Source organism: Cariama cristata, unplaced genomic scaffold, assembly GCF_000690535.1.
Source record: "Cariama cristata isolate BGI_N322 unplaced genomic scaffold, ASM69053v1 scaffold31148, whole genome shotgun sequence".
Classification (NCBI taxonomy): Eukaryota; Metazoa; Chordata; class Aves; order Cariamiformes; family Cariamidae; genus Cariama; species Cariama cristata.
The window spans coordinates 43,439-53,846 of record NW_009631209.1 but is presented as its reverse complement, the minus strand read 5'-3'; the positions used below and the strand labels follow the sequence as shown (position 1 = coordinate 53,846).

At 41.5% G+C, this 10,408-nt stretch overlaps 1 protein-coding gene across 1 annotated transcript in view; it reads right to left on the bottom strand.

The window, feature by feature from the left end:
* The window catches only part of CCBE1 (collagen and calcium binding EGF domains 1), a gene marked incomplete at its 5' end in the record, with an annotated part of 19,978 nt that overhangs the window by 1,720 nt on the left and 7,850 nt on the right, over positions 1 to 10,408 (bottom strand). The window contains 2 exons of the mRNA XM_009705872.1: positions 1,155 to 1,275; positions 6,300 to 6,406. Coding sequence (XP_009704174.1) covers positions 1,155 to 1,275; positions 6,300 to 6,406 — 228 coding nt within the window. The remainder of the gene's footprint in view (positions 1 to 1,154; positions 1,276 to 6,299; positions 6,407 to 10,408) is intronic.

Genomic DNA, 10,408 nt, shown 5'->3' with positions numbered 1-10,408 from the left:
TGTACAGTTTTCAAAAGGAGTAAAATCAAAGTTCAGTGATGAACCTCTCGGACTCCTCCTGAAGACCCAGCCGCACGGCTGCTAAGGGCAGGGCAGAGGAGGACGTGACCGGGGATGGTTTTCAAGCGGAACAGACAATTCTACAGTACCTTGGACAGCTCAGTCATGGGGAAACCCGATGGAAGACCTGGAGAGTCAGGCCTACCTTAGAGAGATTGCAAGGCGACGCACTGTACAGTTCAGAGTCTGATGGAGAATCTCTAACCATATTGTCCTTGCACTTATATACTGAAGACTGAAGATACTCATCCTCCAAGAAAATGAGATAAAGACTCAAAAACCAAAGCAAAACTGTAAAGGTGGGGATAAATGGGGGGGGCAGTTCAGTAGGGAGTAAATCAAACCTCATAAGGAATATCTGCTAGTCTTCTGTAAGAATCTTCCTGAAACCCAGCACAATGCTAAAATTCCTTGTATTTATCACTAACCCAAAATGAGATCTGCATTCAACAGAGTTCGCAAAATTTTTATCATTACTGACTGCCGGCTGCAAGGTGTTTGGCTTAAGTTAGAGCTTTAGGAACTCTCTGCTTTTCTCACTGTTTCAAGCTATACCTTAGCAAAGAAGGTGTCAGTGGAGTTTTACTTTTCAGATTCCTTTAAATCTGGAACACAACATAAAACCAACAAATGAATCCTTGCAAAACCAGACGAGGAAGAATAAAACAGTTGGCCCAAATCTCCGCAAACTGAAAGCACATTTTCTGCTTTAATAACAACAGTGAGCTAAAGCAATAGGTATTCCTGAAATGAAATGGAGAGTGTTTTAAGACAGAGCTAAAATACAGGAAATGACAACCAAAGCAGGTGAGATATCCTAGGGAAAGGGAGAAGTTTAACACATACAGGAGAAATACAGCTTGCATGCCAAGAAACATATGGAGACTACGACACAATAGATGATGTTAGACAGTTGGCAGAAGCTGACCATAATGACCAGAAAGTTTTTCTTTTTAAATTTAGCACAAATGCAAATATAATAATAACAATCAAAATATGAAACACATAAAATCCTATCACACTGAAAGACTGAAGCTTATTATTTTTATTCATAGCACTATTGCACATTCACATCCCTCTGGTGTGTATCTTACCTGGAGGGCCTTGTTGGCCAGGCTGGCCTGGGGGGCCAGGGATATATGCATTAGATGCAAGCACTTTTTCACCAGTGATTTGCTTGCTAAGATCAGCAGCGTTATTTGGTAGCAAAGCAACCTGCCAAAACCAAAAATCACTGTAAGCCCTTCATCATTTGGCTGGATAAATTACGTTCTTGATTAAGCTTTCCTGTGGACAAACAGCATATTTAAATACTTCAGGAAATAGAAAATGTTTAATCGTATCCTTCATTGAAATCATCAGAAAAAAATATTACTGCGTGAGGCTGTTCACTTTTCAAGTCATTGTGGAAATACTGCAAGTCAATCCAAATGGACGGCAGGAGAAATTCAGGAGAAATACAGCAACAAGTTGTCAAAAACTTAAGTCTCATAATTGCTTGGATCTTCTCAGGAAACCTCTTTTTCCTTATTTGAAGTCTTCTCTATTAATTTACTGCTCTTTCTCAGGGCAATATTTGCTCAGATATTTAAGTTCTCAATTGCTGCACAACCTGCCAACTTTTCACAGGTTTGAATGAGAACCCCAAATCCTTTGTAGATCTGGCCCTGTAACCACACTATTTAACCCAACCAATGTCTGAATCTGCTCTGCACAGAGGCACAAAGCTAATATAAGTGAGACTTTAAGGAGAATTGCACACTGCATTTTAAAATGTCATTATCCATTACATCAGATGTTTAATTATCCATGAAATATTAATCTGCCCAGATTGAATATATTTAACAATTAAACATATTTAGAAATACTCTGCAAATGTTTAGTCTCTCCAGAGGCAGCTGCAGGGAGTTGATGAGCCAGGAGGCTGGTCTGCAGCAAAGGAAGAAGTTTATTAGCAGCGAGTGGCTGCATGTAGACTTGGGAATTTTGGTCTGCCAAACGGAACTGAAGAGCTATTTCAGCAATACCAGGGCAGATCTATCCCTGGGTCAGCTTTGTTGCTCCCTGAATGAATCTGGCTTACTGGACAATCTGATGCTGGATTCTGCAACATTTACGTGGAAGAGCTGCATTAAAATACATGATGTCTCCTGCTATTTGACAATGCTTTTAATCAGCTATTTGGAATTCCCTGCACTGGACTGCTCTCAAGACTTCTTGTTTCTGTAATTACTTGATATACACCCCTCTAATGTTTGTAATGCACAGGAAAAAAAAAAAATGCAGTACATACTATAACTGGGCAAATTTCTTTCGGCAAACGAGTTATTATTTAAAGAATCCACTTTAAGGGCAGCCAGTGCTGCTTGCAGTTTGGGGTTGGATGCACAGAACAGTTCCAAAGGAAGCAAAAGTGAAAAAAAAAAATAATTAGAAATGCTGAGACGGTTCCTGGTGGCATTTCCAAAACACTACTTTGATTTTTCAGACTGGAATTCAAAATGCGATGACAGGAATACCAGGATTTATCAGCCATTTGTGACTCAGGTTTTAGAGAGCATTGCTGTTCCAAAGACAAGATGACTGTACCAAAAGCAAATTAAGCAACATGATGTAAGTCTTACAAGAATTTGGTAGATTCACTCCACCCCCACAGAAATCAGTGGCTGGATGAGGTCAGCACTTCACAGAAGCCCCATAGGGTGTTTCTTATGTGCTTACTCCTATGAATCTGCTCACATAGAAAATGGGGATCCAGCACACCTACTGCTCTGGGGTGGGCTGTCATCTTTGGTTTTCTGAAGAAAAATGTCATCTTTGTTTACCAATGTCCCTGCAGCTTTCTCAGGCAACATCCCAGCCATTGCCACACAGACCAAAGCATAGGACTGCTGAAGATAAAGAGCTACTCCACAGGTCACAGCACCTTACACCTGGGGCTGAAGAGGAAAATGCAGTAGCTGGGGGCTCTCATAGCCACATCGGCCAGGAACCAGCACAGGGATGTCCACTGGCCAGCTCTGGTCAGCATGCTGCAAAGTTTTGTTTCCCAGAGGTGCGTCCGCCCTGAAAAATCAACCAAGGGCTCTGCAGTGCCAATACAGCCATGCTAAAACCGAGACACAGAGTTAAATCTTGTGACTACATGAGAGTATTGTATTTTTCGGACAGTTTTTGTGAGAATATTTTCAGAGTCATCAGCGAGTGTTTCTCCTTAGGGGTGGCCACAGCTGAGTGACAGGGTAATTTATGTCCTTTTTAGAGCTTGTATTTAAATTTCTGACAAGATCCTGTTTTGGGGATCTGTTGCTATCCCAGCTGATAAATAGACATCACTTAGTATATAGTCCTTGCCATGAATACTCTTCAGGTTATATTGCAAATGGCCAGACTGTAGTAAAAAAGATGCATTTAGTGGCAAAGACTCATCACAAAGAGGATTTGGAACTGTATTCTTTTCTGTTGCTTAAATATTGACTTGTTTCTGCCAGAAAAGCTGTTGTAACAACTTAGTAAGTTTAAAAAAAAATCACATAGCTGCTGTGAAAGCATCTACACATACTTCCCAACTGAGTCAGCTGGACTTGAAGCATACACTAGGAGTGCCAAATACCCAGGCTCTGGTCTAGCTCACTGCTCTTTGATATCTTCTGGCCAGAAACTGGTTGTTACATACACTGGGGCCAAACCATGTGTTTTTGATGTTGACTCACATCCTCTTAGGGATTGGAAATACTCACTGGCCTAATTTCTGTTTCACCTTTTAACTGAACCAGGATCCTGGTCCAAAGTGACCTTGGGTTTCTCCATCCACAGCTCCAAATCTTAATGGCCCTTGGAAAATGGCTTTTTTTCCATGTGCGTGCAAATATTAGCAAGGGTAAATTTTAAAGAAAGACAGTACTAGAAACAAGACTCCCATATGCTGTGTTGCATGCTTCATCTGGAGTTTTGGGTAGTTTCTAGGAAATGTGTGGTTTAGATGACTTTGACAGTGCTTGACAGGAGTGATGTGGAACATGGCTTTCTAATTAAGATGTTTAAACACATCTGTACAATAGGATCCAGCTTACTTGTTGGTTTTTTTTTTTAAATTGTTGGCTGTGTGTCAGCAGGTCAGATATCTTTCCCCCAGTTTTTCAGCTTTCCACTCTTCTTGCTTCCTTCAAGGTCTGAGATCAACCTAGGACTGCCCCACAGACCCCTAGTGTATTGGGACAATGCATCCCACTGGGTGACCGTGCAAGGTGATTCTCTGTTCATGATCCTAGAACTACTCTGTCCTGGATCTGGAATGGATGTTGCAATCCTCCAAAAAGGTATTGGTGCCATCACCAGATTTAGCGGGACTTGAGTTCACCCCTGTCCTTTCCTAAAGAGACACAAACCCGCACCTCCAGCTTCCAGAAGCATACACCAATTCCCAGTTGTAGGGTTTGCTGGATTGGATCCTTCACAGGCTCTTCTGCTAAACCTAATTTTGCATAAAGTTCATAAAATCTGAAAGCCTTAACCACAAGACTGAAGACTCATTCCTATAAACTGTCTCTCTGGCATACAGAAATGAATTTTTCTGTGCAAAACAAAACAGCTTCAACCACAGATAGTGAGAGTTGTCCTCCCCAGAACTTGGTCATGAGGAGTGGCTGGTGAATACAAGGGTTCATGTCTCGCTGGGCACAGAAGCAGCACGAGGCCAGATCTCCTCTCAGCATGGAGAAAATCTCTCCTCTCTGTAGGGCAAAAAATGCTGAAGGTATCAGGGGACCATCTCTTCCAGCTCTGTCTGTGTGAGGCACAACCCAGTGGGCTCCCTCTGAGGATGCCAAATAGATCGAGTCCCACTACAAAGATACTTGGGGGAAATTCAGGCTATGGACCATGACAGGACTTAGGCAAGTGAGCTGCTTAGTTTGGCCACAGCTACTGTACAAGTGCTCACAGTGACAGGTATCGATGGTCTTCGTTTTCCAGGAGTGAGTTTTGAACACAGGCACCTAACAGCAGAAGTTAGACACAGAAAACTTTCCACTAATTCAAGCCATTGGCTTCCATCAATTCTTGCAGCAATTCATGCCTTGACCAACAGTGTGACCCCAGATCCCTCATTGGAGGTCAGTGCGAGTCTGCTCAGCATCATGGACTGTGGCTGGACAAACAGCCACTCAAAAGCATAGACCCTTTTTTAAACTGTCTGCTACCATTTTTTTGAAAAACATAATTTCCATCACACATGAAGTTCTGTCACTTCCACATTTGTCTTCATCCTTTCCTTCAGAAGGAAAACGTGACATTTTGAGATTTTTGAGATAAAGAGTATCTCTAATCTCAGTGTATTTCATTTTAGTGAAGCATATTTATTTCTTCCTAATACAAATTACATTGAATGAATAACATTAAATGCAACAAATGAATACATCAGATTGTGTTTTGACACAATGAAATTAAATGAGGACCCTGGGTGAAATAATTAAAGCCTGTCAACATGAATTGCTGAGAATATTCCTGCAGAACATTTCAATTTGAGATAATGTGAATGTTCAAAGGAGATGTCACCAGAAAAGGCATTACACCTGCATCCCTGTACTTGGCTCTCCAAATTCTAGGCTGCGTCTCTGGGCTATTTCAATCCTACTCAAGTGTCACACAGAGGAGCAATTAAAGTTAAAGGCCAGGGGAAGTTTTTAAGTGCATTATTCTCTACTTGTAAGGACACAGGTAAAAACAAAAAAGGTTGCAGCTGAGGGTTTTTCTTTTCTCTGAATCAAAGCTAGTGATGTTTTTGTTTAGCCACGCACCTCCTATTTGGCAAGAATCCTGTATCAGCACCCTAATAATGCAGAATCATGTTCTCCCATTTTCCCACATCTGCAGAATATTTTGCACTTGCTTATACTAAAGGTGGATCAAGTCCAAAATCCTGTGCATTCAGAATGAATGAAAAGCTGAGGCCAGCACAGATTGCCAAGAAACCTGGGCTTAGACTGAGATGGGTGTTTGCCAGACTCTCTTACCATGAGCTTGGTAACACAGCTCCATGGGCTTGGCTAGCAATCTGTTTACAAGCAATGCAGAAGCATAAGAAAAGATGCCATTGCTACAGGATTTCAAAATATATTGCCATCATCTTTATGGGCACAAGAGCCACATGGCAGTGACAGCTCCAAACACTTAAATTTAACCTCATTTGTCATAAAACATGCAGGTCTGGTAAAGACATGGCTGATGAGTGTTCATACCTTTTGCTTCAGTTGTAAAACCGTCTGCTTTATTTGATGAAATTCCTTGCAAGAGGCACAGCATGTCCCCGGTTTCGCCACATTTTCAGATTTCTCAGGAAGCCCAGCTGAAAGAAAGCAGTTTCCAATACAAATATAAAGATCCAAAGGAAAGAAATTCATAAAGTGATTGCAAAACCAACTTGAAGGTTATTACATTTCCCCAGACTGTGAAAAGAGGAGAGAATCTTGCCATTATTAATGCTTTGACTGCGAATTGCTATGTAAGGCTGAGAAACTTTGCAGGGACAGCTCTGAGCTAATTTTTAAAGCAGCTGTTTCCAGTTAACAGTCCCCAAAGAATTTATCTTTTTAATACCTGGAAAAGTTTACACCCCTTCTTTTATCTTTGTGTTTAGAGTAGACTAACCCTATAGATCTGAACTGATTTACAGGCCCCTGAAGGGCAAATTTTCATATGCTATAAATTACAGTAAAATCCCTCACAATACAGTCATTTCATTCACTTTGCACAAACTGCTCTTTATCATTGCTGGTTATTCCTCCATGTGATGGAATCAGCCTGGGCAGAGATGGAGATTGAGATTAATGACAGAGATTTAAATCCACACAAGAGAAAGGGTCACACCTGTTGATACGACGCATGAATGGGATTTTTTTCAAGAATCCATTAAATGATTCAAACTGTAAGAGATATCACAAATGTTATTTTTGTCCTTTTCCCAATCCCATACACAGTGAAGGACTTCTGCATTGCAAACAAACAAGCATTGTTTTAACAGATGTCCGCTTAAAGAGAAACATGGTTACCAAAACACAGGGAGACATATACTGGCAAACTCTAGGTGAGCTTTTTTCCTTCCACGTATAATTGTTGAGAAGTATCAAGTGTATTGAGCCTCTGCATATGATGTCTGGCCTTGCACAATGTTACCTGGAAGGGTTATTGGACACGTTTGAACACTGACTTTTCAGAGCATGTCCTGTAATAGAAAAACTGCAGGTGCTCCTGGTTAAAGCCAGCTAATCTTCAAAACCTTCAGAAAGGATCAACAACAATGCACTTAGCTATTGTGTTATACTTCTCACTTGGACACACACTTTAATATCCTTCATCTTTTCAGAAATATGGATTGATTTTGAAAACATCTGCCTCATTGTAAATACAAACAGAAGTTTCCATTACTAAAGATACTATGTGATACTTGACTTTAAATGTTTCCAGGGTCCAATAAGGAATACTGCATCCATCAGATGGTCGTCTGTGGAATTCTGATGTACAAATTTGAGATAAACTGATTTTCGGTACGTTTAGTCCATTGGATATAATGCCATGTCAGGTATGTTTGCTTTTAGAAGACAAAGATTTATTTCTCTCATCTCCTAATCAGGTAGGAGAGGGTTGTAAGGGCAAGACACTGGAATGACCAGCAGCATTAAGACTGGTATTAGCACTGAACTGATCAGAAGATTAGGAAGCAAAGGCTTGGGGATTTTCCCCACTCATCAACTGCCTGCTCCCACAGCTGGAGTCCAATGGCATTACAATAATACACAATTTATTTAATGTTTTTATGGAAGTAAGCACACTGCTGTTTGAGCTTCCCAGCCCTGATAGCATATGGCTTGGTAATACCTGAACAGCTATCTGTACAGTGTTCAGATGGCTCAAAGATTTAAGGCCAAAAGGTACTACTTGGGGTTTTCCGATGAACTCTACATAACATAATACAATTTCACCAAATTGGAGCCATGCTGGCTCCAAGAATATTTGGCGATGATACCTTCCAGAGGGACTCTAGCCTTTGTGTGAAGATGCCCGAACACACAGCATCCTTTCTCATTGCTGTATTTCTAATGTTAATTGTTTTGCCTCTGACTCCTTCTTTGCCCATAAGTCTTTCTCTGACAGATTAAAGAATCTGCACCATGCAGGGTTTTTTTCCCTTAACAAGGATTTGATATGCTTTAATCAAGACACCTCTTGATATTTCTATAACATAAGTTTTCTCTTGACCACAAGTCAGTATTGTGGCTCCCTCATGGAGTTCTCCCTCTCCAATTCAATTTTTCAGCTTCCTTTAAAAAAATCAGTGTTTTGGCATGTCCATTTTTGGACCTATGTAGGATTTACAGATGCAGATGTATAGAGCCACTAGAAAAAAATGCCTTTTTTTTTCCTTCAAACTCCAATAAAGTTTGGGTTTGGTACTAGTCTTAACCAAAATTTCTTTTAATAGCTATCTTACCAAATGAGTTCCCTTATACTGTGTTAAGAAATGTTGCTGAAAGCAACATACAGTCTTAGGGAGAAACTGCCAGAGCCTCTGCTATTTGAAACCGAATGCAATCCCACTAGAATTAGTGGAATTATGTGCAGATTAAGAAGCAGTGAATTTGGCCTCATGTTTCATTGTAAAATTCAGTTTATCTTCCAGAAGGATGTGGCACACGGGGCTGACAAGTATGGATAAAACAGGGCTGTAACAATCCATGGAGATGAATGCGGGAGGGTCAGCTAATGTTTGGGAAATATCATACCAGTGAGATTTCTGCAAATCCAGTTGGATTGACTTGTCAGAGGAAGAAGTCCAACAGCGTCACACAAGTAAGCATGAGCTGTCCCAGGAGAGAGGTGGAATCCCCCTAACTTGTACCAGACAGAGGTGATGATTTGCCCAGGGAAGGAGTCATCTATCAAACATTTGCTCTAGCCCCATCCAATCCCGTATCAGGACCAAACTACGAATAAAGCCAGAATAAAGCCAGAATAAAGCCAGAATAAAGCATGGATAAAGCCAGAAGCCACCTCGAACAGGCCAGAGGGGGCAGGAAGCAATTAGATGGAGCCACCCACACATAGCGCAGAAACGGAGGTCACCTACCAGGGTCAGTTTGGCCAGCACTAAGGCACTTGTATAGCCTGTTTCCATTGCACAGACCTACGCCAGGAAACTAAAATTATTTCAGAAAAGGCTTAAACCAGCCCCATTTTATAATGGCTTTCCAAAGCACGAAGTCTAGCTCACGCGTGACGTTGCTGTCCTGATGGGGGTTCTTTCATCTCGGCAAGACACTGGTGAGCCCCGTGGTGCCTATTGATAAGAGATCTGCTTGGGGGAGAGATGTGTTTTCTTTGCATGTGCTCGAAGACTCTGTCTTGCTAATGCTGGAAAAGAAGGAGATGCTGGCAGGGCAGAGCTCTGCAGGGAGCTGTGCTGCGGGCGGTCTTTGCACGGAGACTATTGAGTTGATCATCTGTGTTGTATTATCTGGGCTCAGCCTGCTGAGACGGTTTCATTTGCCTACTTCTGCGCGGGTAGCTGTATTGTCTCCATCAAACGAAACATGACTGCGGATGCTGGAAAAATGCTCCCTATTCTTGTGCCCACTAACAAACCCAAAGCTCTCAGTCAAGCCCATTTACAGAGCCAAAAAAGTGCCCGGATTGCAGCCTTCAGGCATGGCACGATGAAAACGTGAATAGTATCTCCCGGGAAACATGCAACATGGTTAGAGCTGGAGAGGGATACATCTGTTTTCATGTCTCTCACGCTAAATTTTATAATAAAATTTAAGTGTTCCAGCTACCATAAAAAGCAAATCATCTGTTTATTAAGAAGTTATTCCAGCGTGGATGCGGTGCTTTCCCGGGGTGATGCAGGGCTGGGGCTGACCACGCGGTGGTGCGGGGCTACAGCCGGTTCCTCACGGCTGCCGAAAACCTTGATTTTCTTTGGGATGAGTTACAAACACAAGCCTAGTGAAACAGTGATGGCCAACTCCTCTTTCATTTGCACTAGAGGTAACATTAACTTGGAGTACAGCGGGGGAACAGAGCAGAAAGTGTCCTTCTCTGCTTTGCACAGCTGATTTGTGAAATGTCTTGAGAGATGGCGGTTATTTAATTCCAGATCAACTACTGGAACTGACATTTTTATGTGCCATGTACATTCAGTGTAAAATCAGTGGTTTTTTTAAATATTAGACTTAGTTCCATAGCCTTGAATATTTTGAATGGTTGGTTATCCTGAATGCTTTGGACATTACCCTGTCAGGAAATTTGAACCAGCCAGAGGAAAATGTAACTAAAAAAACTAATTGCAAGG